This window comes from Blennius ocellaris (genome assembly GCF_963422515.1).
Source record: "Blennius ocellaris genome assembly, chromosome: 1".
Taxonomy (NCBI): domain Eukaryota; kingdom Metazoa; phylum Chordata; class Actinopteri; order Blenniiformes; family Blenniidae; genus Blennius; species Blennius ocellaris.
Window position 1 is genome coordinate 32,698,275 of NC_137650.1, and position 26,407 is coordinate 32,724,681.

At 46.3% G+C, this 26,407-nt stretch overlaps 3 protein-coding genes across 4 annotated transcripts; 2 read left to right on the forward strand and 1 right to left on the reverse strand.

Annotated features, from left to right (window-relative positions):
• Positions 1-1,288: 1,288 nt before the first annotated feature.
• Positions 1,289-5,236, forward strand: crybgx (crystallin beta gamma X; the record flags this gene model as incomplete). Its single annotated transcript, XM_080509122.1, has 6 exons — positions 1,289-1,332; positions 1,554-1,602; positions 2,460-2,581; positions 3,071-3,206; positions 4,003-4,142; positions 5,104-5,236. 6 exons carry the CDS (start codon positions 1,289-1,291, stop codon positions 5,234-5,236), a joined length of 624 nt encoding a protein of 207 aa, XP_080365248.1.
• Positions 5,237-8,123: 2,887 nt separating this feature from the next.
• On the reverse strand, positions 8,124-19,530 carry kmt5b (lysine methyltransferase 5B). 2 transcript variants are annotated; one of them, XM_080501440.1, is made up of 10 exons: positions 19,477-19,530; positions 14,471-14,727; positions 14,239-14,386; positions 13,156-13,321; positions 12,955-13,064; positions 12,683-12,849; positions 12,030-12,049; positions 11,812-11,948; positions 11,484-11,683; positions 8,124-10,863 (listed from the first exon to the last, which is right to left on the reverse strand). In XM_080501440.1, the coding sequence occupies exons 2-10, from the start codon at positions 14,637-14,639 to the stop codon at positions 9,296-9,298; spliced, it is 2,685 nt and encodes an 894-aa protein (XP_080357566.1). In that variant the 5' UTR covers positions 14,640-14,727; positions 19,477-19,530; the 3' UTR covers positions 8,124-9,295. The 2 variants fall into 2 exon arrangements, with proteins under 2 accessions (XP_080357566.1, XP_080357565.1); XM_080501439.1 differs by having other exon boundaries at positions 14,239-14,727.
• A 3,005-nt stretch (positions 19,531-22,535) lies between these two features.
• On the forward strand, positions 22,536-25,706 carry pole3 (polymerase (DNA directed), epsilon 3 (p17 subunit)). Its single transcript, XM_080496516.1, has 4 exons — positions 22,536-22,877; positions 23,659-23,744; positions 23,835-23,953; positions 25,074-25,706. The coding sequence occupies exons 1-4, from the start codon at positions 22,812-22,814 to the stop codon at positions 25,271-25,273; spliced, it is 471 nt and encodes a 156-aa protein (XP_080352642.1). The 5' UTR covers positions 22,536-22,811; the 3' UTR covers positions 25,274-25,706.
• Positions 25,707-26,407: the final 701 nt, after the last annotated feature.

The following is a 26,407-nucleotide window of genomic DNA, read 5'->3' on the forward strand; positions in this document are numbered from 1 at the left end:
GTTTTGTGTGTCCAAACTCTTATTAATTTTTAATTGAATATTAAAGCCTTCTTTGTTCTCTGCAGGCCTCCTGCAGCTCCGCCCCAAAAGCCTTAGAATGTCACAGTCACACGTGATTGAATTGGTGAGGGAACGAGCCTGATGGCCAATATTCATAACAAAAATCAACATTTTCATAACAAAATATTATTCAATATTAATTACGAAATAGATAAATTGTGAATGATATACAGATATCCAAACGTGTCAACATTTTGGAAATTAAAAATTCGATAGGCCCTTTAAAGTAGCAGCATTGAACGAGGGAGAATTGAGAATTTCGAACCAATCAGAGGCCGCCTTTCAAAAGGTACAGACCACATGATACCAAGTGACCAATCACGTTGCTCGTTACTGGACGTAATACAAAACTTGTGAGTTGTGTACTCGAGCCGGTAATTTGCTTTGTTTTGGCCAAAAAAGGAGAATTTAGGCAAAATATGACGGTGAAAAGTCGTGACGGCCAGAAAACATATCGTATTTTAGACGGCTTTGAGCAACTCGTCCATTTTTTGGGCCGTCTTTTCCAAAAAATTGACCATCAAAATGACGGCTAGGCGGCTCCCAGTCCCAATTCTCCTGGGACTTTGTAGTTTTATTTTGACAGTCACCGTGATCACAATCCAACCTGGTCGTCTGCCTGTATGAATGTTTATGTTAACGCTTTATAAGCGCATCGTTCTCTATACTGCCCACTAGTGGCCCGACGGGAAATTACACGGTTTTCAGCACTTGTCGGTTGCCATGGAAATTGCCATCGTTTTCAGAACGTTGCAATGTGAAGACGCGAAACGTTTCTGAAACGACAATGGTTGGACGAAACAGCCAACCGGGACGTCCCGGTTCACGGAGGTGAAGCCGCTGTTTGTCACTGTTGTCGGCTCAGCTCCTGTCGGGGGGGGGGGGTCACGACCTCCTCGGTCATGAATGCCGCGGTGCCGCACAAAGCCTGAATGGGCGGCATTGTCACGGGGGGCATTGTCCTCGACGCAAACCGCTGAAGCGCCGAGAGCGGAAAGTGTTGGCACTGCACTCTGTGTGTACACCTTTACATGTTAGGTGTGTGTGTGTTTGTATGTTGCAGCAGTTACCTGTGTGTGTGTGCGTGTGTGTGTGCACAAACATGATAGTGTGTTTAGCATATCAATGGTGTTCCGGTGGATCGAAGCCCTCTGAGCTTTCCAGTACCTGTGGGCTCACCTGCACTCGTCGTATTTAAGCCGCTTTCTCATGGCCTCGCAGAGCTGACATGAACATCTTTACTAAGGTCCCAGGATTTGCCCAACAAACCAGGTAGGTCTGAAGCAAGGTGGAGGGGGTGGAGGGGTGGAGGGGGTGGTGGGGTGGAGGTGTGGAGGTCCACAGACTACCTCTTGATGGGTCTCATGGAACACCCAAAAACAAAAGAAAATCACCTGGAGACAGATGATTCAATGTCGTTCATCCTGTCGCATGAAGTCTGCTGTGTGTGTGTGTGCAGTAATCCTAAAGCTAACATTGTCCTCCCTCCACAGCAAGCTGGGGTCTGTGCTCCAACGTGCCTTCTACGGGTCCAGTGGGAGGGTGAGACCAGTCAAAGTTACTGATTACAGTTACAAGTTACCGATTTAAAAACTACTAAAAGTTATTAAAACGTTACTTCGTAGTGGTGTTCCCTTAGTGGTTCCTGCAGATAAAAAAAAATGTATCAATCCCGTTCTTCATCTTTTATTGGGGGTGTTAGCATTAGCATTAGCATTAGCATTAGCTGAGCTGCCAATGCTGTTGGTCAGTCCAACGACTGATTCTCTCATTAAAAGCAGCTGAAGTTACGTCAGTTAGTGGGAGGAAGATGCTCTATAATCTGGATGTCAGAGGAGGAAGATGCTCTATAATCTGGATGTTGGCTCTTTTCAAAGAAACAGCAAGAAGAATTAGAAAACAAAGCTAAGATAATCCACTAATATACAGACAGCTCTCACAACGAGCATCAACTGCTATTTGAGCATGCTAATGCTAATCACAGCTCGTGTGAATGCAGGCAAATTTTACACACAGTGGGACATTTTTCATGTTGCTCTTTATGAGTGAGGGCAACATTAGATAATGTTAATTCTCAGGACGGCTCTGAGAGCTTGTAAAAGAATGGAATTCATGCTAATATCAACATTAAAGCTAAAAGTCAGCAAAGTGAGCGGAACAGAGAGGAACAGCACCTGTGGGTAACGCTCGAGCTAAAGCACTCAGATAACGCCAAATGCTAACGGTGGACACGGCAATCAGGATGTAAAGAGTGAGACGGAACAGCTGTCGCTAATGCTAATGCTAATGCAAACACATAGCGAAGCCAGGAGAGACCACCCACAGAGACACGTTTTGTTAGCATTATCGATGAAAGTTCGATTGCGACCACTGTGACATGACTTCCTGTTTGACCTCAGGTGACCCTGTTCGAGCAGCGCAACTTCGCTGGCAGGCGGCTCGACTTGACGTCCGACTGCTCCCGGATCAGCGACAAGAACTTCCCGGAGAGATGCAACTCGGTGCAGGTGGAGAGCGGAGCGTAAGTCACCCCAACACTCGAGATCCACACGAAGCGAGAAGACACGTCCTCTACATTTAAAAAAAAAAAAATATATATATTTTTTAAATCGTCATAAACACAGGCCTATATATAAAGCTGGTTCAGAGCCATTATGAGCATGCCAGACCAGCAGGGGGCAGTGTAACGAGAAGCACGAGGCTATAATAGCCAATCAGAATCCTTGAAAACAATTTCAGGAATTGTTTGTGGTGAGCCGGAGCTGCGTTTGTGTGTAATTCCAATGCCCAAACGCAGAAAAACATTTGTGTTTTTTTTCCTTAAATACCCAGATATGTGTAAACGTGGTCTAAAATGAGAGGTTCCTTTTTTTTTTTTTACTTCACACAGCTACTTCAAATCATACAACTGAATTCAATTCAACGTTATTTCTATATATTAATTGAAGAAGTTTGACGAAGTTCTTCTCCACATGTTGGGTCTTTCACCATCCTCGTCAATTCCTTACAGATGGGTTGGCTACGAACATGATAATTTCCGGGGACGTCAGTACCTGTGGGACATGTCTGAGCGCGGCGAGTACAACTGCTACGACAAGTGGTGCGCTCAGGTGGACCACGTCTCCTCCGTCCGCTGCGTCAAACAGGTGAGACCCGGAAGTGGAAGGCCGACCTGCAGCTGGACCCACAGCGGAAACAATGAAACACAGCAGAGACAACGAAACACAGCATAGACAACGAAACACAGCAGATGCCACGAAACACAGCAGATGCAACGAAACACAGCAGATGCAACGAAACACAGCAGATACCATGAAACACAGCAGATACAACGTGACGCAGCAGAGCCAACGAAACACAGCAGATACAACGAGACACAGCAGATACAACGAAACAACAAATAAAACGAAACACAGCAGAGACAACGAAACACAGCAGACACAACTAAACACCGCAGATACAACGAAACACAGCAGACACAACGAAACACTGAAGGGACGACGAAACACAGCAGAGACGATGAAACAGCAGAGACAACAAACACACAAAATACATCAGATACAACAAAATACACATCAGACACAACAAAATTAATGAGGCACAACAAAACACATCAATATTCCCATAAATTTCCATAATCCTTGATTTGGAATTCTCAGTGTCGAGGCAACTGGAACATTCATCAATTTAGAGTGAACTCTGGTCCTTGAAGTTGTTTTGAACTTGAGGGGGCGGGGCTTATCAAACTTGCGCTCCGCGTTTGATCGCCTCAGAATTCTCAGCTTTAGGACATTAGCAGTGAGCGAAAGTGAAGTTCCGGGTCAAAGGATCAGAGGGAGGAGGAAAGCAAACGTTTCAGGACACAACATGAAAAAATAAACGTGCCGACTCATCGGGAATGAGCCGACGTTTCATCATCAGCCGACGCCTTCCATCTTGCAGGACAACAATCCCGCCCGAGCTCAGCTGTTCGAGCGTGCTGGATTCTCCGGAAAGAAGATGGAGCTCCAGGACGACATCCCCAACCTGATGAGCCGCTACAGCCTGAACAGAGTGGCCTCCATCCGCGTGCAGGGAGGAGCGTGAGTTAATCCCACTAATTAATCTGGAGGGTTAATCCAACAAATTGGTCTTGACGAGTTAATCTAACAAGTGACGCCAATGAATGAACGAGTTAATCAAACAGGTTAATCTGAGGAGTTAATACAACAAATTAACTTGACAAGTTAATCTGATGGGTTAATCTGGTGAGTTAGTCTGAGGCATAATCTGCTGACTCAGTCAGACGAGTTAATCCAAATGCTCTGATAGTACATTTTATTTAAAGAACATTCAAATTAAAATGTAATTTTAAATATAAAGATGGCAAAACTTATAAATAAGTATTTATATAAAAAAGACATTTACATTGTTTTCTATAAACGTTTTTTGTTTTGTGTAAAACTTCATTATTCATACAAATAACATTTGAATCCTAAAGTAAGAAGCTGAAACACATAATTGTTTAAAAGGTGTATTTTAAAAAAAATATTCAAAATCATTACAAATATATATATATAAAAATACATTTGAAATGTGAAAAACAATCTGGATTATTTTTGATCAAATGTTTATTTTATTAATTAAAAAATCAGTTGAAAACCAATCACTCAAAGTTTAACAATGAAAGTTTTTATTCAAGTTATTTTGATTTTATTTGAGTAAACTATTACTTTTTAGGGAGTAAAAAATTATATTTATGGAAAGAGTGGAATGCTTGTAAATTTGGATCTAAATAACTTATTTAAAAAATAAATAAAATTATGACAAAAAAAATACAATATAATAAAAAATAAATACAAGACAAACTTATTACTTTGCCATTAATTTACACTAATACTGATTAATAAATTAAACACCATAAAATAAATAAAACGTCTATATTAATAACAACACTTGGGAGAAAGTTTATAAATAAATCTCTTAAGATTCAAGACATGGGGAAACTTTGTTGAATCAGCTGTGTTTGGATGGGCCGTCCTGACCTCTGACCTCTGACCTCAGGTGGGTCGTGTACCAGGAGCCAAACTACAGAGGACCTCACTACGTGCTGGAGAAACGGGACTTCAACAACTTCTCGGACTGGGGCAGCCAGAGCAGCACGGTCGGCTCCATGCGCCGCGTCCGCTTCAGCTAGCCGCCACAAACAACACCTGTTAGCCTCAGCTAGCCGCCGCTAACACACGGTTAGCCTCGGCTAGCCGCCGCTAACATGTCAGCTCCAAAGAACAAGGAAACTATTTTGGTAATAAAGTGCTGAAAGACAAACGTGTCCACTCGTCATTCCTCACAATCGCGCTATCGTTGTAATGTTAGCGTTAGTCGTCAGTTAGCGGGATGAATAAAATCTTAGAATCTGGATGCTGGTGGAGGAAGATGCTCCGTCATCTGGACGTCGGCGCTTCTTAAAGAAACATATTTCATGAACTAAGGACAACAAAACCAGCTGAGATGATCTACCAACGTGCAGACTTACCGCTATTTAATCGTCCCAATGCTAGCCACAGCTAATGTAGACCTACAGGCTAATGCTAATGCTACTTCCAGTGGGACAACTTTCATGTTGCTGTTGGTTCAGGTTTAATGTGGCGCCTCCTCCAGTAATAATGAAATATTAAATAACTAAAAGCTTTAGCTCATGCGATTGTTAGCCGCTAACAGTTAGCCGATAAAAGTGCGGCTAACAGGAGCTAACAGCCTTTTTTGTTTTTTTTACATTTCTCAATACTGCAAAACATTTTCATGTAAAAACAAAAAAAAAAGGTAAACAAGGTTTCTGAAGTTCAAGATTGAATTTTCCCACCCGATTTCATCAAGATGAGGTTTCATTACACACGAAACGCGTGTGCGGAACGTTCATGCGGAACGCAGGGGAAAAACAAGCTCGGGGAAACAAAAAGTCACAAAGAAACTTTATATAGTTTTCAAGTATTCAAAACTGTTAAATAAGTACAAGATGTGTTCACATGATTTACATATTGGACAATATACGCACTGCCCACTTTGAATTCTCTTTACACGTTTCCCCGCTAACCCACGCAACACGCTAACATGTCCGCTAACTATTCACATTGGGTTCAGTTTGTTTGTTTCCTTTTTTTTTTTTCTTTCTTTTTTTTTTTTTACTTTTTCTTGTTGGAAATGGTGACAAAAGAGCACACAGACGGGTACACCTGGAAGAGATTACAGCGTGGCATGGGGACGTCCGATGGGGCTGCTGGTGATGTGAACGGCATCAACACAAACAAAAACAAAAAAAACTAAACAAAACAAAACAAAAAAAAAGGAAGAGGAAGACGTTCAGTCTCGGCCGATCCCTCCTCAGAGGAAGTGACGTACAGAAGGAAACCCCCCCCCGCGGCTTCCTGCTTCCAGTCCCCGACAGATTTTGGTCTTCGTGTCTCTTTTTTTTTTTTTTTTTTTTTTTTTTAAGGCACCTGGATAAATTGACCAAGCTCCCTGGGGAGAAGCAAGGACCAGTTCATCCGGGGGAGGAGGTGGTTGGGTGGGTGGGTGGGGGAGAGGGGGTAACATGAGGATCGGGGGAAGGGGAGGAGCAGGAAGCCGCCGGTTCTGTACGCCGCCTCCGGGGAGGAAATGCATAATGTCTCCTCAGACCAACGCGTTGTGCCATGTTACCGCCGTCAGATCCTTCCGCAACGTGTAAACAGACGCGTCCGATACTCCCGCCAGCCTCGTCACCTGGAGTGCCGGTGTCCCTCAGGGATCGAACCCGGGACCACTGAAGAGTTCCCGTTAGCCGCGATAACTTTCTGCGTAAATTGACATCGACTCGTTTCGGTATAATTACGAACTCATGATTAGAATAATTCGATATTCGGTGTTCCAAGCGTTTGTTGTTTGTTGATCGCCGTAGTTCTACTAATCCTGCTGCAGTTTTAAATATTCTTGAATTTATTTAAAAGGTGATTTTGTGAGTGAATAGAATGAACTGTCAAAAGTGAAGAAAAAAAAAAAAGTTGTGCGAGCTAAACATGTTAAAAAGTGGTATAACAATAGAATTACGTCCGAGTTGTTTATAGAAGCCTCAGGTTGAAAATTTAAAATGTACTTTATATAGAACCATATTATTTGTTGCATCATTTTGGCCACAGAAGAGAAAATACGTCAGATTATCATCATAAAAGTGCATTTATGTTTAAATGGTTATTCATGTCCCGCCATAAATCTGAAGAAATTGGATTGTCTGAAAATATTTCCACGTCAATTACAGAAAAAAAAAAGTACTTTAATTTGTTGATCAACAAAAAAACATTTGCACTTGTCTGAAAATGGTTTCAGTAGAACTAAAAGCAGAAAAATGCTGGAGGATGTGGGGTTCCTCTGGGATCTCACCTGGAGCCCTGAGAAATGTCATTATTATTACCGACGCAGGGGATTATTTTCTGAATTGATCGGTCAAGATTAGATCTTAAAATGTTTAGAAATTTAAAAAAAACAAAAAAAAAAGTTTCTCAAATCCTGAATTGATCCCAAAATAGCTACGAGAGGATGATTTCCTGGATAAAGCAATTATTCCCTTGCTAACTGGATTATTTCAATGGATGATTGCTTGGATAAATGAATTATTCTCCAGATAAAGGGATTATTATATAAATGAATGAATGAGTGGGTTTTTGTCTTAAAATGTTTGTTTTGAGATTTTCGTCCTGCGTATCTTCAGTTGTTTTTTTTTTTATTTTTGCAGCTGACTTTATTAAAAAAAAAAAAAAAAAAGTAATAATCAGTCAAATAAAATAAAAAAAGATATTTGAGGATGATCTGACGATAAATTGAACATCACGTGCCGTTTTTGGTTCGATTTTTGCATTTCCTGATATAAAAAAAAATAAAATAAAAAAGTGAGTAAAAAAAGCTTGTTGTGCTAGAATTTGCTGTTAATTCGACTTCACTTTGAACCGACTTCCATCACTTTGAGAAGAGGTGATGGTGAAGCCCGTCGTCTGTTTACACGCCGACCCCCCCCCACCCCCCCACCCCTTTTCCAGAAGACCACCCGGTGTGCTTTTTTTTTTGTTTTTTTTAACGTGTCGCAGGTCAGCAGCAGGTATTTACATGAGAAGAGCTGCGACCGGCCCTCCCGTCAGGTCGGCAAAGGAAACAACATGGCACCGCCCCCCCCCGCCTGTGTGACGTTCTAATGCCTCGGAACCTCCTCGCAACTTACAAACAAAAATAAAAGTTTAAAAAAACAAAAACAAAAAAAAAAACCTGCCTATGAGACAGAGTGACTGCACCATACTGTACACTTTCTACAATATCCATGTCCGTTATGAATAGAACAAGTGCATTCACATAAAAGGAGTTCAGCTACAACCACGTCTGGATCTTCACTTGGGACGCGGCGCCCCCTGCTGGGTGTGGTCTGCGGAACGCCGCTCTGGCCAGCTTTCATCCCACAAATAAACATAAAAAAACCCCACAAGAAACAGAAAACTGGAGGGAATGAAGACAAAACCTGTACATTAATGCTCTGAATTAAACAAAGAGAAGCAGTTCCATTCAGCCGCCAATATGAGGGCGTCAGGAACTGAGTTGGTTTTTAAAATAGAGAAAAAAATTAAGAACGCTGAGACGGTGAGTCACGGGACTTTCTCCTACTCGTGTAGAAAAATTTGTGAATTTTTAAATCTCGCTGAGAAATGAAGAATATATAATCTAATCTTCAGTTTTCTGTTCTATTTTTTACCGATTTAGGCCAAAAATAGTCAATTTAAACAGAAAATCCTGAGGAAAAACATTTCCAGTGAAAATTTTTAAATGTCAAAAGGTCTTTAGTAAACATTATCTATTGAAAGTGTCAAAAAAAAAAACAGATTGAAAGCAGCGTGAAGAGAAACTGACCGACGCCGACGACCCGGTTGCTGGAGAACCACTTTTTGCACCAGCGGTTCCTGACGCCTCTGCTGCCACCTGGTGGACAGTCGTGACGTCTACCTTGGAATCTGAGCCGACCTGAGCGGCGCCACGCCGACCGACGCTTCGCCCAACTGAAGACCAGACGTTGGCTCGAGGTGAACGGCGCCCTCTTAGTAACGTTCTGCCTGCATTGTTTTCCCTCGTTTTTTTTAAAAATTACTTCTTTTACATCAACACAACAGTTGATCCGCGATGATTTTTTTTTTTCTTTTTCCTTTTTTTTAATTATTATTTACAGGTGGAAAGCTGGCCGCCTTCACGCGTTGAGCCTCAGAGACTGATCCTCTCTCCTCCTGGAGGAGATATCGATGTCTATCGAGTCTTTGCCCACGATGAGTCGCAGCCGCTTCGCCGGAGGAAGTGGAATGAAATCGTCCTCGAACTCGTTGTCGAAGTAGTCGTCCTCGTCGTCGTCGTCGTCCTCATCCTCGTCGTCGTCGTCGTCGTCCTCCTCCTCCTCGTCCTCTTCGTCCGAGGACGGCTCCGCCAGCGCCTTCTGGGTCCGGTGGCCCCCGTTGCGCGCCTCCAGGCCGGGGGCCACGTCCCCGTTGTAGGGGGACAGGTGGTCGGCCTTGGCCGGCCGGCGGGTGTCGTCCTCCCTCTTCAGCTGGATCTTCAGCTTGGTGGCGCCGGTGTGCACGGCGGGCGCGAAGCCGTTGTTCAGCTTGGCGATGTAGGAGCCGCCCTTGTCCTTGTCGTGGTCCTTGCTGAACTTGATGCTGATCTTGCTGGACGAGGAGGCGGTGCTGACGCCGACGGCGGTGGCGGCGGCGGCGGCCGACAGGTGGGAGGAGCCCACCGGGTCGCCGGGGTCGTTAGCCTTGCTGCCGCTGCTGTCCCGCCGCCGCCGCAGCGTCAGCTTGGGGATCCCCGTGTTGTTCTCCAGGATGAGCTGGGCGTCGTACCGCGTGATGCGCCGCTTCTTCTTCGCCTTGTCCTGCGACCGGCAGCTGCTCTTCGCCTTGTCCCGCCGCAGCGACTTGCCGCCGTTGGCGAGGCCGTTGCAGTCCCTGTGCCGGTCGGCGAAGCCCAGCAGCATGTTGCTGCAGTCCGAGAGGCCGGCGGCGGCGGCGGCCGGCGGGGGGGCCGCCGCCGGCAGGAACGGCTCGCCGTACAGATCCTCGCGCTTGATTGTCCGCTCGGCTCGGAGCCGCGTCAGCCGCTTCCGCTGCGCCCGCGACGACCGCCGCGAGTAGCCGGCGTCCAAAGCCGGCGCCTCCAGCGCCGCGCTGTGGCGGAGGTACTCGTCCATGTCGGCGGGCTCCGTCTTGATGACCACGCCGCCGGGAACGGGGTTCAGGCCGTCCAGCGCCCGCGGCTCCAGCTTGACGCCGGCCGCCGGGTCCTGGGCCTGGAGCAGGGTCCTGGTGGACCTGCGAGTCCTGTAGGTGGAGCAGCCGCCGGCGGCCTCGCCGCCCGGCGGCGCCAGCACCGGCGGCGGCAGCACCACGCTCCCGTTCTCCTTGGCGGCGTGGCGAGTGACGCAGCCCCGCGGCGGCTGCGCGCCGTCCTTCTCCTTTTTGACGGCGACGCCTTTACAGTGCGACGCCTTGGAGTCCCTGAGCGCCAGCTGGCAGGCCTCGCCTCGGGGGGGCGGCGGCGCGCCCTTAGGCTCCACCCCCCTCCTGCGGCTCCGCAGCTGGACTTTGCTTAGTGAAGGCTTGGATTGGGATTTTAGTCTCTTTGGTACCCTGTTATTGTTTACGCGACCTTGTTTTGAACATGAGGTAGAAAGCGCTCGAGACGCACTCGGTCGGCTTTGAGTCCTGTTTTTATACTTCAGGCCAGACGACGAAGACGAGGACGAACTTCTTTTCCTGGCAGCTGCGGGAGACGACACGAACACACAGTGACACGGGGTTACGACAAAACACACGGCAAGTTTCCTGCTCTTTAAAAAAACAAAACAAAACAAACAAAAAAAACAATTTTCAAGAATTTTAAATGCATTCTTAAAGTCCTAGTGAAATGTAAAACACTACTTTGCAAAAAAACAATAGTTGGGGTTCTACTTATAAGGTTTCTCCGACTCTGCCCCACCACTGTTGTCGCATAACAAAGTTATTTGAATTTTGAATCTCCAGCCGAGGAAGTCGGGGGAATCCTTCTTCGTGAGTGTGACGTCAAGAGTTGTGCAGATCTCGATCTGTTGTGTTTATATTGGCTTGTTTCCCTCCTAAATATCCAAGTTTTAACAGTATTTTGAAGTTATAGTCGGCGTTTTATGAGCCTTGACGAAAGATTGAGCCTGGAAGAGACTGAGAGAGGAGAAAAGGAGCACAGGCGGCGGGGGACGCTAGCTCACATGGCTAGCAGCTAGCGGTAGCTCATTTCACTAGGACTTTAAAGCGCCCCCTGCTGGACTCCAAAGCAAACTGCACCCAACGCGTCTGGAAAAAAAACCTCACTTCCTGTGTTGGAAACCGAGACGAAGAGTCTCTTACATTGATGTGTTTTTGGCATTTCCTGAGAGTCGACGTCGGTGTGCGAGCCGACAGAGTGACTGTCCGAGCTGCGGTTCCCCTCTCCGAGCTTCTTCAGCCTGTTCAGACGCTTGTCCGTCTCCCGCAAACCGTACTTGCTGTTGATCACCGGCACTTCCACCGGGAGCCCAGCTTTGGACTTGAAGGCTCCGGTTCCCCGTCTGAACCACACAGAGAACCCAGTTATTGCAGTTCGATTGATCGTCTTGATCTCAGATCTTCAACGACGGAACAAATCAATTATAGAAATATTAGTAACGTCGCGGTCTAGGGTTTTTCTGCTACAGACCTTTCACACGTGTAGCATTCACAAAACTCATTGCTTTCCCCGAAGAAGCCGTCTCCATAGTAACAGGAGATCTCCTCTCCCGGCTCGATGTCCCTCAGCACCTTGACGCAGGCCGTGTCCCGTCCGGTCGAGACGAACTGGACATTCGAGAACAGGTTGGTTACTTCCGAGCACAAAGTCCAGGAAACAGCGAGAATCGAACATTAAACAGTTCCTACCTTGCAGTTCGGCCGGCAGTCTGGAAGAGAACACGGCACGTGGTTAGAAAACAGTGGCGGCAAGTCACGTCGAATCACAGCAAGTAAAGCCAGAGGCACAGCGAGTTAAATCAAGTTAGGCCAATCATTATGAGTACCACCGAGTTAAAGCCAGAGTCTCATTGAGTCACGGCGAGTTACACGAGAGTGACGACAAGTCGATCCAGAGGCACGGCGAGTCATACCAAGTTAAAGCCAGTCATGTTGAGTAAAGCTGGGTCCCACCAAGTTAAACGAGTCACAGAGTCAAACCGACTTCCACCAAGTTAAACGAGTCACAATGTTAAACCCAGTCACACCAAGTTAAATGAGTCACAGATGTTAAACCGAGTCCCACCAAGTTAAACGAGTCACAGGTGTTAAACCGAGTCCCACCAAGTTAAACGAGTCACAGATGTTAAACCGAGTCTGGGTTTGACATCTGTGACTCGTTTAACCGAGTCTGGGTTTGACTGGGTTAAACATCTGTGACTCGTTTAACCGAGTCCCACCAAATTAAACGAGTCACAGATGTTAAACCCAGTCACACCAAGTCAAACCGAGTCACACAGAGTAAAGACAAGTCACACCAGAGCCACAGTGAGTTGAACCAGAGTCGTGGCGAGTGTTGGTACCGTGGTTGATGAACGCGGCCGGGCCGAGCCACAGCTGTGCGCAGTTCTTGCGGGTGGAGTACATGACGCTGAAGTCATTCTCGCCGTGTCGCAGCAGCATGTTCTCCTCACTCTCCGACAGCTCGGCGATGCAGCCCACCAGATACTCAATCTTGTCGTTCCTCTTCCTGCAAACGGGAGAGACGTCCTCGTCAGCACGCTGCCCCCTGGTGGTGGGTTCCTGCCGCAGCACTCACCGTGTCACAGTCACCCTCTCCTTTGTTTGAACTCACCATTCCTTCGTCGCCACGATTTTGGCTCCGTTCTGCTCGGATGAATACCGATTGCAGGGGAGGATCTCAAAGCCGCTGTCCGTGGCGAACATCCGCAAGTACACAAATACCTGAAACAGAGTGCGGGGGGGCGGGGGGGCAGAGTTACTCCTCTGAACGCCAGAGTGAAGCCTGGGAAGAGGAGGGCGGCGGCTTGCTTACATGCTGCTTGAAGAGTTTCTCCTGAGCCTTGGTCTTGTGGAGGAAGAGGTTTCGGGACCAGTCTCCCGTCGTAAGGGCTCGGAAAGCTTTCTCCAAGTTGTCGTGTTTCTTGAAGCGCTCGATGATGTCCTTCAGCTCCTCCTGCCGGCCTTTAATTGGTCGGAATCTGACCGAAGAATCGGATAGTTTAAAAAAAAAAAAATATATATTTTTAGATGCTTAAGGTTTCGTTTACACGACAACATTTCGAGTTAAAACGCACTGCTTTTGCGTCATCGTTTCAGAAAAGTTTCACGTTTACACGTTGTGCAAAGCAACTGTTTACTATGGCCATGGTGCACATGACCATTAGCAACATTTCCGACAAGGACACAGCTGTGTTTCCGAGTGTTTCCAGAAAGTCTAGTTTTCACCCGTTTACTGAACCTGAGCACTTTTGGAAAGGTTTGGGAGCCATTTTCAAAAGGTTTTGTTTTCAGTGTCTCTGAGCACTGTCGTATAAACAGACTCCCAAAACCCAACAAAGATGTTGTGTTTTCACTTGACGTCACCGTCGTGTCATTCAAATCATGAAGAGTAAACAAGAACACTTTACATTTTCTGCCCATGTCTGGCCGAAAGGCTGTGATGAGCAAAGTGGTAGGAGATGGACCTCCTTCACTACATCCTTTGTGGTCTTTGATGTCGGACTAAATTTCTTTGGTAGGACTAAGATGTGCTATTAACGATCAAAAGGACCTCTTTACAGCAAAGTTCAGCAAGGTGATGGAGTACCTTGGAAATCAAAGGGGAACTACCCGAAATGTTAGACCTGATAATGACTTTTGAGTTAATTGCTGTGGATTTAATTTAAATTTTGAGTTCATCTATATTTGTACTGTGCTGGACCACAAACAGAGAACGCATCTCCTCACCACACTGTCATTTCAAATCAGTCGCAGTCAGTCTGATCAGACAGTCCATGTTACTGCTGCCGACGCTTTGATCACCATCTCAAAGAACACTTAACTGATCCGACCTGTATGTACGCTGCTGGGTCGATGAGGTTGTGACCAGGGTTGTACAAATAAAGTCGCTGCTCACCTGGTGTTCATCTTGTGGGTCTGGAAGCCCAGGTAGGGGTCCAGGATGAGGCTGGTGGTCAGGTCGTCGTTCTCACACAGCTCCTTGGCGGTCATCCCCGACGACGGTACGTATCTCCGCTCGGCCTCCAGGGTGGCTGCGCTGAACCCTGGAAACACACGCGACGCCAACGTTAGCGCGCTCGGGCTGAGGCCCCACGGCGGCGCCCTGCCGTGACTGGACCAGCACTCACTGCGGCTACATCTCCGGGTCCTGGGGTGGCTCTTGCTGTGGCGCAGCGACGCACGCTGAGGCTGCTGGGAGCGGGTCTGGCTCTGGCTCACCGGCTGCTCGCCAGGCAGCTTGTTTCCGTGTCGTCTGCCATTTAACACCATGTTCTTGGATTCGCCCAGCCACTTCATACCCACAATCCCCCTGGACCAGGTGCATTTAGTCTCCTAGGTGAAGAAACGCTCTCGAGGGGGGAAGACGGGGGTCTGAAGGTGGAACCTGCAGATGAGCACAGACCACATAAGCACAGGCTATTTGTAGCCTTGAACACCTCCGATAATGTGGACGACACGGCACCGGATGCTAGCTTGTGGCTCGCCGCTACAGTCCGCTTGCTTCACTTGAAGCTAAGATTTACAGTCGCGAGGGATCTCTGCTCATTATGAGGAAACTAAACACTGTCGTCAAGTTTCCTGTAGTTTCTACCGATCCTTCTACGCCTCCTAGAATTATGAGGGTGAAATACTTCCCTGCACAAACAACCTCGATCCAGAACTGAGCTCTGCTCTATGTACGGCCGCTGCAGTAGGAGATATCAGCCCTAATAGAGACGGTGTGAAGCCGGCAGGAACAACTTGAAGCTATAATTGTAAACATAAAGTTGGACGAAAAGCCTTTGAGATGTAAATATCAAAAGGTCTCTCATTTGCAGCTCCTCAGACGTGACAACAGAACGAACTGAAATGCCCCTCAATCAAACTGAATTTATTTCAGACACGTCGCACCAACACGGCAAACAGACAGCTCCAGGATAATGGAAATGATTTGAACGTCAAACTGAGGGACGGATATAGCCGGCACTTACTGACTGTGTCAAGTAAATATCTCATCATCTTTTCAGCTTCTTATTCCCACTATACACTCTCCAATTTTAACAATCTCATAAGTTTACGGCCAACCAACACCGACATGAATCTAATAAACTTTTGGCACCGCAGGAAGTTTGTTGAGCGCAGATTGTACGATGAAAACACAAGCTGAACTGCAACCTACGATGTACACGAGTTTAACTGGAGTGCACAAGATCAACATCATCGGGGTGTTCCCCCATTCACGAAAACGAAACAAGCTAATCATGCGCGTAACCCTCACCCTGGTGGTTTTTATGTCGGAAGAGAAATATCCCCAAAAAGCTTTGTTCACAGCCCACATACCTTTTTTGACACGTTTTGTGATTTTAGCTGTAAAACATCTATATGGGTTCAAGGCCAGGGTCGCCTTGACTAGTACATCATTTCATACTGTATTTCTATTGGTTAGATAGGTCGTAGCATGAGTCACCATCACCCCCACGTTTATGACACGAAGAATTTTATTGCACATCGTCTTTGGTTACAAGCCCATGACAACACCCGTCCCTGAACTGGTCTCACGGTGCGACGAAGGACCATCGCTTTGAGATATCGTCACAATGCTCTCAGGATTATCTTTCGGCTGGGATGGCCCGAAGATCATACAGAGTGTCGCTGGCAGCAAAGATCTAACGGACCGTCTCATGGGGAAAATTAACATTCGGAATTTGGTTAAGTCAGTGCATTGGTATTTTTCAAATTGAAAATAAAACCATGTAGCATGTCGACTGTCGGAAAAATACAACGCACCACCACGTGACTCAAGTATTCAAATAGTTAACCAAGCTAGCCCTTGCTGAGGCTACGGTGACATCATTTCCCCTGAGAGGCCGTGATCACTTCCTGTCTGAGAAGATACCACAGCTCAAACCTCTGCTTCGGGTCACTTATTGACACTAAAAATGATTCAGGAAGGTTTTCAAGAGGCCTGAAGTTCCACTGCACAGGCAATGCTAAATGCTAACCTCCAGAGTCCTGCAGGGAGGAACGGGCCTACAACTCCAGCAGACGAAGGGGTTGTAAATATGAGAATGCCGGTTCATGTAAACAAGCCGTTTTGGCCAATCATCCACACGAGGCATGTTTCAGAAGCACGAAAACATTTTTTTTTTTGAACACGGGTCAGAGAGTCAGGAAACCCTAAAACCTTGGTGTGTGCCATTCACACCCCAAGGTCTGGATGGCAAAGACGATCAACTGTGGAAAATAGATGATGTAATAAACCCCTCTCACCCCCCCACAAGGTCATCAATTAACCACGACAATCAAGCTTCGGTGGCGCTGCAGAAGCTACTGATGCTAGCAGCACGAGGATCACTCAAGAGTCGTGTAGACGTTTATGAGCAGGATCTACTTCTCAATATCTATGTGCTCTGTGTCTTCTTCTGCATTTTTGGTATGTTTGGAGAGTCACAGCACCCCTAAAGGCCTGGCATGTGCACTACATGCCCAGAAGCCTCGTGTTGAGCCGTGTTCACAGTGACGTGTGGAAGGACTTATTTCTGAGAACCCCGGGGAGAATAAAGATCGTTTTGCCTGGTGTGGATATGACTTTAAAAAATTGGATTGCGACTAAAGACTTCTAATTTACCTTAATGATAATGTAATCTGTGACATTAATTGTAGATTGAAATGGTCAAAGTGCTAAAATGTCAACAAATAGTGATAAACAACAATAATCTTGATGGAGGAGGCAGATGCTCTATAATCTGGATGTTGGAGGAAAAAGATGCTCTATAATCTAGATGTTAGAGGAAGATGCTCTATAATCTGGATGTTAAAGGGAGGAAGATGCTCTGCAATCTAGATGCTCATGGGGGAAGATGCTCTATAGTCTGGATGTTAGTGGAGGCAGATGCTCTATAATCTGGATGTTAGAGGGAGGAAGATGCTCTATAATCTGGATGTTAGAGGGAGGAAGATGCTCTATAATCTGGATGTTAGAGGAGGAAGATTCTCTATAATCTAGATGGTAGTGGAGGAAGATGCTCTATAATCTGGATGTTAGAGGAGGAAGATGCTCTATAATCTGGATGTTAGAGGAGGAAGATGCTCTATAATCTGGATGCTAGAGGAGGAAGATGCTCCGTAATATGAAACAGCTGTGATAAACCACCAACACAGAGACAGCTATGAGAAAGTGAAGTTTACTGCTAATTAAAGATGTTTCCATCAAAGTGACTGAAACTGTCCACAATTGTGATTTTATAAGTAATCAGTTACAAGCAAGTTACCAGCAAGAGTCATTACATTACAGTAACAGATTACTTTATAATAGTGGCACGAAAAGAAGAGCTACAATCCAAGCTTTGTATCCATAAACACACATGCACACAGTTTTATACAGTTACTGCTGACAGCTGTAAACTGTATAAAGTATAAACTGTATGCAGCATAAAGTTCACTGAAGTATGCCATCAACTATCCAAAGTGATGGAAACAAACCAAAATCCCTGACTTTGCTTTATATTACTTTAAAAAGAACACTGAATCTGACTATGTTTTTTTATTGTTTACAGATCTGCACTAGTTTTGTGCGTACAGTGCTGCGGGTCAAGCCCTTAAAAAAATTTTTTTAATTGCCATTGTTAAAAAAAAGTCAGCAGGTATTTTCAATAAAGAGTTCAACACTCCTGACATCCTAATGGAAAATGTTATATTTCAATGAAGTGATAAAATGAGGACTTTTGCTCAGAATACTCAGGGAGCGTGTGTGTCTCAGCAGCATCAGTGGTGACAGGTGGTGTTTACACCTGCACTCAGTGTGAATCCATCCTGCAGCGCCACTTACTGGTAACCCTGAGTACTGACACACACAACACACACACACGGAGCGAACGAGCCTGTACTGCACTAAAGTCAGACTCTTGATTAGAGCGCAGAAAAACATTGTTTACCTGTTGGCTGAGGGTTCGTTTAAGACGAGTTTGAGTACTTCAGAACAATCCAGTCAATCACAGGACAAACACACAAACTCACATCCACACCAAGGGGGGCGATTTGGGGTCACTCATACATCTCGCATGCATGTTTTTGGACTGCGATAGGAACACCACACCCACCCACCCCCACCCACACCCACACCCACACACACACCCACACACACACACACACACACACACACACACACACACACACACACACACACACACACACACACACACACACACACACACACACACACACACACAACCGGAAAGCACAAGACCCGGACAGGATTTGAACCCACAACCGTCTCACTGCGAGTCCACCAAGCAGAGTCTGACTTCAGCGGCAGAGAGGGAGTCGTCCGAGCCGAGCCTGCAGCCACACACACACACACACACACACACACACACACACACACACACACACACACACACACACACACACACACACACACACACACAAAACAAAGCAGTAGGAACACCCATACAAATCCGACACACACACATACACCCACACCTAACGTGACTATTTACCGACACCAGCTCCCACATCCTCTGCTGTACCGTACAGTCAGACCCACCAACACACACACGTTTTAAACGCGTCTCCGCGACTTTCCAGCACGAAGCATCAGCTCCGTGTGTGTGTGTGTGTGTGTGTGTGTGTGATTAGCATCAAAGTTGAGTCCAGTAGCAGCATGCTAACTCAGTGCACCGCCTGACAGACAGTAAACACCCCCAAACAGACACAAACTGCCCCCCGCTCGTCACCGCGGGGTTTTAAAGCGTGCGGATGTGAGAATAAAGCAGCCGGCTGGAGCTGCTCTCGTGCCCCGCCGACCACCTGCACACAGCTGCTAGCGCAGGCCAACACACACCGCCTAAGCCTCGGCTGCTCGACGGGATCTCTTCCCCCCCCTCCACTCCCTCTCCCTCCCTCCCGGTTAGCTCCGCCGGCTAACTGCGGCCGGTTCCCGGCGGAGAGGTTTCGAGCGAGTTACCCGGTGGAACAGATTCCGCATGGGGGGTTGAGCCGGGGGAGGGCAGCCGGGGCGCAGAGCGGCCCCGGTGGGGAGCGCTGTGTGGGAGCTGACGGCTAACCGCTAACAGACAGCAGCGTCTGAGCCGAGTGACGGTTAAATGTCCCGACAACAGCGACACAACAAACACACAAGCCCCGCCGCACTCACCGGGGGAGGGGGGGGGGACGCCGACACACCGCGACACGCCGCTCCGCCACACTACATCCACGGCTGGCTGCGAACCCGGGGCGGAATTATCACCGCTAACTCATTTTTTAAAGAAATTAACATTAAAATTCAAGATGGCGGCCCAGCACAGGGCAGAGGGAGAGAAAGGCGCAGCACGGCCTTCCGACAGAAAGTAGTCCCACCGACGCGCCGCCGCTGCCCTCCGCCAGGGCATCGGTGAGCAGCAGCGCCTCCAAAAACCCGAGAAACGCCACAAAGCTGAACCGCGCCGAATACTTTTCGGAGCCGTTACGGATAAAAGTGTCGAACGTGTCGCTGTGGGTTGACGGATTGCGATTGTCGGATGTATACAAAAGTAGTGCTGCATAAACAAACCTCTTTACGCTTCCTACAGAATCCATCAGACAGAGCTGGTGCCCTTTAACAGGAACCACAGGGGGAACCATGGGTGGAACCAGGGAGCAACCATGGGCGGAATGACAGAAGGGACCACAGGTGGAGCCATACGAGGATCGATGATGGGATCATATAGGGGAACCATATGTAGAACCACACAAGAAACAGTTGGTGGAACCATAGGTGGAACTATAGGAAGAACCACAGGTGTAACCACCATTGGGACCATGAGTGGAACCACAGAAGGAACTACATATAGAATCTTAGGTGGAACCACAGGGGGAACCATGGGTGGAACCAGGGGGCAACCATGGGCGGAATGACAGAAGGGACCACAGGTGGAACCATACGAGGATCGATGATGGGACCATATAGGGGAACCATGGGTAGAACCACACAAGCCGCTGGAGAACCAGCCATCATAACCAAGGTAGAATCAATATAAAACTACAGACGATCCTATAAAAACACATGAAAGCCCAAGTAGAACTACAGAAAAAAAGGATAGGTGGACTATTAAATGATAACTGGAAGAGAACAAATGGAGCACCATGAGTGAACCAGAGAACCACCACAGAGGAGTGACAGGAGAACCAGAAGAGAACCATACAAAAAAAGACAAGAGAATCCAAGTAAAGTGACACGACTCCAGAGAACCACGGGAGACTTGGAGTAAAACCAGAGAATACCACAATTAAAATCTGCAGACCAAATCATACAAGACCAGAGAACCTGAGACTGACATTAGAACCAACAATGAACTGAAAAATCTGGTTGGCTGAGCCGATACTGAACCTCAGGAGAAGTACAGTCCCAGGAGTCCCACATCATAGGTGAGCTTCAGGAGAGCCAGAGCAGAACCAGCATACAACTACCGAGGGAAAATAATAAAAGAATATAGGACTATCAGAGAAGAGGTACAGAAGAACCACAACAGAACTGTGGCTGAACCACTGTGGAAGAACTTGAAGATGACCTCTGGAATTAGAGGATTACCACAGGGGAACTGTCAGAACTAAGAACTCCCACCCCCCCAAAAAAACAACCCAAAGCATAATATGAGAAAACTGCCAAAGAATCCATATAGAACTGAAGGAGAACTGGAATGTGTGTGGAAAAACACACCTTTAGCTTTTCACCCACATCAGAATTACTCCGATCAGTCTGGATCTGCAGGTTTTGTTTTGTTCAAATGTTTGTCACCCGACAAGATCCAGCTTCGCTTTCTAACCGCCCGATAAGAAGATTCATCACTCCTGGATTCGATATCGGCTTTTATGGTCAGAGGACAGATCTCCTGCCCAAGTTCCAACAAAGACGCGGAAAAAAAAACTCTAGAAGAAAAACTTTAAAGATCCCAAACATGCACAAAAGCACATAAAATCACATAAAACTACTACAAAGACACAAACAAAATTGACAAAAGAAGCTGAATATAATCACAAAGACACACAAAAAAAGACATTTGCGAACCTTGAGAGAAACACAAGCTTTCTTTGAGGAACCCAATAAGCATCGCTAGCATGTTAGCTCATAGCGATGCTAACTTGCCTGTAAATCAAATAAAAAAAATAGCAGCTCTTGTGAGAAACAGTGCAATAAAACAGTAGAAGGTGCAAAGATAATTAAAAAATAAAACAGAGATAAATGGAATAATGCAGACGTAAAAACTTTTAAGAGAAAAAAAACCTGTACAGCTATTAGCTGCAAGCTCCGGAGCGGAGTTAGCGGTGAGCTCGCAGGGGAGCACTGCTTCCTATCGCGGGGAATTGACGGCTCGCCGCGGACCTCCAGTGTTTCCACAACCGAGGTTTGAGTGAAAGCCAGTTTTGTTTACACTCAACACACGTGATTGGATCACTTGAAACGCTGATTAACACCAGTTGTAAAGTTGATGGACTGTCGCGCCCAGGGTGTGGCTCTTTAACATGGGATTAAGAAATATGTATATGTCATTTGTCCACTTCATGTCGACTTGGATTATGGGCAAAACATCTTCCAAGACATACGACCAAGGCCAGTTGGCACTGATGCACTTTTTTTTCAGACACCCATGATTACGCACTGGCATGAAATAAAAAATTTGTGCCAGTTAAAAACCTATTCATTAAAGAGAAGAAGTCAAAGTCTAAATTTGGTGTAGAGCTAATATATTTGAATGTAAACTAAAGATTGTGTACTTCAAAGACAGACACAACTTTTTGTAGATTGATTTCAAAAGTACAGAAGATGATGAGGGACACCTAAGACCCATTTTACACAAGACGCTATCAAATGACAACAACAACAAAAAAACAAAACAAAACAACGGTGGGCCACTGATAAAGCAACTTTTGTAAACTGACTCCCAGGGTAGAAATTTTAGAAAATGCTCTGATTCTGACTATTTAAAAGAGACAAACACAACTTTTGAAAATGCGTCAACTCTATTGCCATGTCAATGAGAGTTAACAGAATTCTTTTTTTTTTTAATGCAATTTCTTTTCTTTTTTTTTTAGGAAAGCCTTTTGTCGTTTTTTTGCTGAACACGATCTACCTGCGTCACTGTGACGTACGTGCGGTCGTGACGTGTAGCGGCTGGCTGTGACGTGTCGCGGCTCGTGGTGCTGGTTGGAAGGTTCGCGGGAAACGTCCCAAAACAAACCGGCTCCGGTGTGCACGCGGGCCGCGTCACCGCGACTCGGAAGTTTCGCCGAACCAAAGTTACTCCGTTAACGGACACCGAGAAGGTTCGCCGTCGGAACGTGCGCGCTTTCGAAGGCAGCGCCGCGGAGAAAGGCCGGTTATTGGACGCCAAATTCTGTTAGCCGCTCCCCGTAGCTCCCAGCTAACCGCCGCTAATCGGTTAGCTTAGCACTGAGCTAACCTCCAGAGGGGGCCGGCGGCGGGACAACCACCGGCTTCACACCGGGAGGGAGATGGCGGAAAGGCCGGAAGACCTCAACCTTCCCAACGCGGTGATCACCCGCATCATCAAGGAGGCGGTGAGTCCGAGCGAGCGAGCGAGCGGAGCCCCGGGTCTCCACGAGCGGGCACACGACACGGTGCACGCGCGAAGCCGCTGCGTGTCATCCCGCTGCGAGCGGCCACAAAGCTCCGGAGGGCCGTTTTAAAAACACACCGAGAGATGCTCCGGTGTCCACAGAAAGTCTGCTAACCATCAAACCGACGTGTTTTCTGTCCTCGAAACCGCAAACTGTATTTTAATGCGTTTTTTTTTTTTTTTTAAAGCTTCTGACGGTCACTTGGGAAAGACATGGCGGCCTACCTGAAGGCAGGCGTTACTATGGAAACGGATTAAAGTTTCTATTCTTTAATTTTTCAATTCTTTTTTTTAATTGGCATTTTCATGGTTCAAAAAAATTATCCACATGATCAACAGTTTGCCTTCGGCATTCGTTTGTACATCACAGTTAAATCTCCACAAAACATTAGACCTGTATAAGTCCTATAAAGATGAATGGTTGGTTCTTTCCACCATCTTACATTACATACTAATTACAATCTTATTGCTAAATAACTAGCCGTTTCTATTCTATTTGAGTGCGTTTTAGATTTCCAATAGAGAAGATATTTCCGTAGAACTTGAATCAGAGGAGACTCTTGTCGTCTTCAAATCAACTTCAAATCATTCACGCATTATTCCCGGTGCAGATTCTTGGTAGAGATCCTGAGCGAAATGTACCAGACCTCAGCCGCTCTGCGTTGTGTATCTGCTGCAGTTCAGTCCTGACCCCCCCCCCTCCACCGTTTGTCTCCCAACAGCTTCCAGACGGGGTGAACGTGTCCAAAGAGGCTCGCAGGGCCATCTCCCAGGCCGCCAGCGTCTTCGTGCTCTACGCCACGTCCTGGTGAGTGCAGCCACTCGCCCTTTCAGGCCGGGCATGTGGCCGCCATGCCCCGCCGGCGTGTCCGCTCAAACGCTGTATTTCTGTCTGCAGCGCCAACAACTTCGCCATGAAGGCGAAGAGGAAGACGCTGAACGCCGGAGACGTGCTGGCGGCGATGGAGGAGATGGAGTTCGAGCGCTTCCTGGAGCCTCTCAGGGAAGCTTTGGAAGGTGAGGAAAGCAAGAGATCTCACAGTCTGGTCGTCCCGAAGGAGAAGAAATCACGAGAAAGAAAAAACTATTAGATTTGTCACTTTATCAGGTCTGTAAATGTGTCAGCGCAGTCATTGTAATACTTGTAATACAGATTTGATCAAATTAAACACTTGTATATGGATGCACTATCAAGAAACCTAATGAACACAAATTTTTCACCTTCAAATTGTCAAAATTCTCATGAATATTTGGAAAATGTTACTGGATCATGGTGTCATGTTCAAAACAAATACTGAGTTGTATTATTCTCCCGTGAAGTCTTATTTATAAACAAGAAAAACAATCAAACTTACTTTGAAAGTTCTGCTCTTGTTTGCAGCCTGAGTTTTCAACCTTCATGAGCAAATCAGACGTTTTTCCACTAAACTTACACTTTTTTTTAAATATTATTGTTCTTTTATTTAAGATTTTTTCTAAATTTTATTTTTAACAACGTGTAGATTGGAACAGAAAATGAGAATTACTTCTTAATAATACGAAGTCAGCAACATAACAGGGTGAAAACAATACTCCATCTCCATGGAAACGGGGGGAGGGGGGGGGGGGCTTCTACACCCACACTATGGCTGAAGTAAATAGTTGTTCTGCACATGCTCAGTAGAGGCACAATAAGAACAACGTTTACCTCCAGAGTGTCATATTCTCCTGGGAGTTTTATTTTGACAGACCGCAACAACAATCCCGACTTGCTCGTCTGTCCGTCTACTCCCATTGTTAACGTTTATAGTGTGTGTGTGTGTGTGTGTGTGTGTGTGTGTGTGTGTGTGTGTGTGTGTGTGTGTGTGTGTGTGTGTGTGTGTGTGTGTGTGTGTGTGTGTGTGTGTGTGTGTGTGTGTGAGTATGTGTGTGAGTATGTGTGTGAGTATGTGTGCATGTGTGTGTGTGGTTTTCATTGCAAAAACAAACAACCGCGTCAACTCGTGGCCTAACGTGAAGTAATATGTTTACAGAACTTTGGCATGTAAATATGAAACTTTTCTGAAACGAAAATGCAAAAAAACAGTTGTGTGACCGTCGCCACGGCGACAGCGTCACTGACCAATAGTAATAGTGTACTGTCCTGTTGCTTTCGCAGTTTACAAAAAGGGCCAGAAAGGGAAGAAGGAAGTCTCCGAGCAGCGACGCAAAGACAAGGAGAAGAAGGCCGACTCCGAGCAGGACAAGAGCCGCGAGGAGGAGGAGGACGAGGAGGAGGAGGAGCGCATGGAGGAGGAGCCGGAGGCCGAGGCAGCCGAGGAGGAGGAGGAGGATGAGGAGGAGGAGGTGGACAACTGAGGTGGGAGGGCAGGTTGAAGGTCTTCCAGCACAAAAAGCCGCCATGTGACCCCGGCGGAGGCGTTCCGCTCGGCCCGATTCTGCTGAACTCACAATCAGGAGATTTAGGATTTCAGACTTTCCGTCCCTTGTTTGGCGCCTCGTCACATTTTTCACTGTTTAAAAAGGGAGTAAAACTACAAATCCGAGAAATAAATTGATAAGACAAGAGAATGTTTGCAGCAACATTTTCCAGCGTACAGATGTGAAACCACTTTCTTTTTTTTTTTTTTAAATACAAGTTCCCGCAAAACTGAACAAAAGTTTGAATTCCAGAGAGCCGACGTGAACATTTGGTGCTTCTTCCAGACTTCTCGCTCACGTTCACTCATCTGTTGTTTTTTTTTCCTCCTTCACTTTTTCAACAATTTGTACTTTTTGTAGATGTGGAAGTTTTCAATAAATATTTTGTATAAAACAGAGGTTGAGTCCGTCTCGTCTCATCTTTTGACGGGTTTCCTGCAGGTCTGTCATGAAGAACACGTTCAGGATACACTGATCAGCCATAACATTACGACCACCGACGGGGTCATTTCAAGGTTCAAGGTGTTTTATTGTCATATCACCAGTAAAAGCCAGGTTTCACGGTGAATGAAATTCTTACTTTGCCGTCTACCCTGGTGCCGACATACATAAATAAGTATATACACATAAAAAAAATAGAATAAAATAACAGAGCAGTGCAAAGTATTAGTAAGAAAGTGAGATGTGCATTATGTGCAATTGTACAAATTAAATGTAAACATGTCAGAAGCTGTTCAGAAGTCTGATGGCAACGGGGAAGAAAGAGTTTTTGAGTCCATTCGTTTTGCAATTTAGACCCGTTTTACATCGAGTTTCCAGTGGAAACGCATCGTTTCGTTGTCCAGCTACTGAAACACGTGCAGACCGCTAAACGCAATGAAGGTTGTGTTTTCACTCAACGTTCCTAAAATTCCATGTTAGAAACTCAAACTGCTGCAAAAGTCCTTGCTGGTTCTGAGAGAAGCTGCCAGAATCCACCACCAGGGGGCACCAAAGCACTGGGAAGAACGTGGTCCTCTGGTGGAACAGGGTCAGTGGTAACATCAAGGCCTTCGGCGTGTGGGCGGGGCT

What these genes read in the sequence shown, in the direction of transcription:
- kmt5b (XM_080501439.1), bottom strand. Translation starts at nt 14,639, where the DNA reads ATGAAGTGGCTGGGCGAATCCAAGAACATGGTGTTAAATGGCAGACGA. An exon ending in ACCCACAAGATGAACACCAG is followed by an intron (nt 13,322 to 14,238) that starts GTGAGCAGCGAC and finishes TTCTTCGGTCAG; the next exon opens with ATTCCGACCAATTAAAGGCC. An exon ending in ATCGTGGCGACGAAGGAATG is followed by an intron (nt 12,850 to 12,954) that starts GTGAGTTCAAAC and finishes TCCCGTTTGCAG; the next exon opens with GAAGAGGAACGACAAGATTG.
- pole3 (XM_080496516.1), top strand. Translation starts at nt 22,812, where the DNA reads ATGGCGGAAAGGCCGGAAGACCTCAACCTTCCCAACGCGGTGATCACC. An exon ending in CCCGCATCATCAAGGAGGCG is followed by an intron (nt 22,878 to 23,658) that starts GTGAGTCCGAGC and finishes GTCTCCCAACAG; the next exon opens with CTTCCAGACGGGGTGAACGT. An exon ending in GTGCTCTACGCCACGTCCTG is followed by an intron (nt 23,745 to 23,834) that starts GTGAGTGCAGCC and finishes TTCTGTCTGCAG; the next exon opens with CGCCAACAACTTCGCCATGA.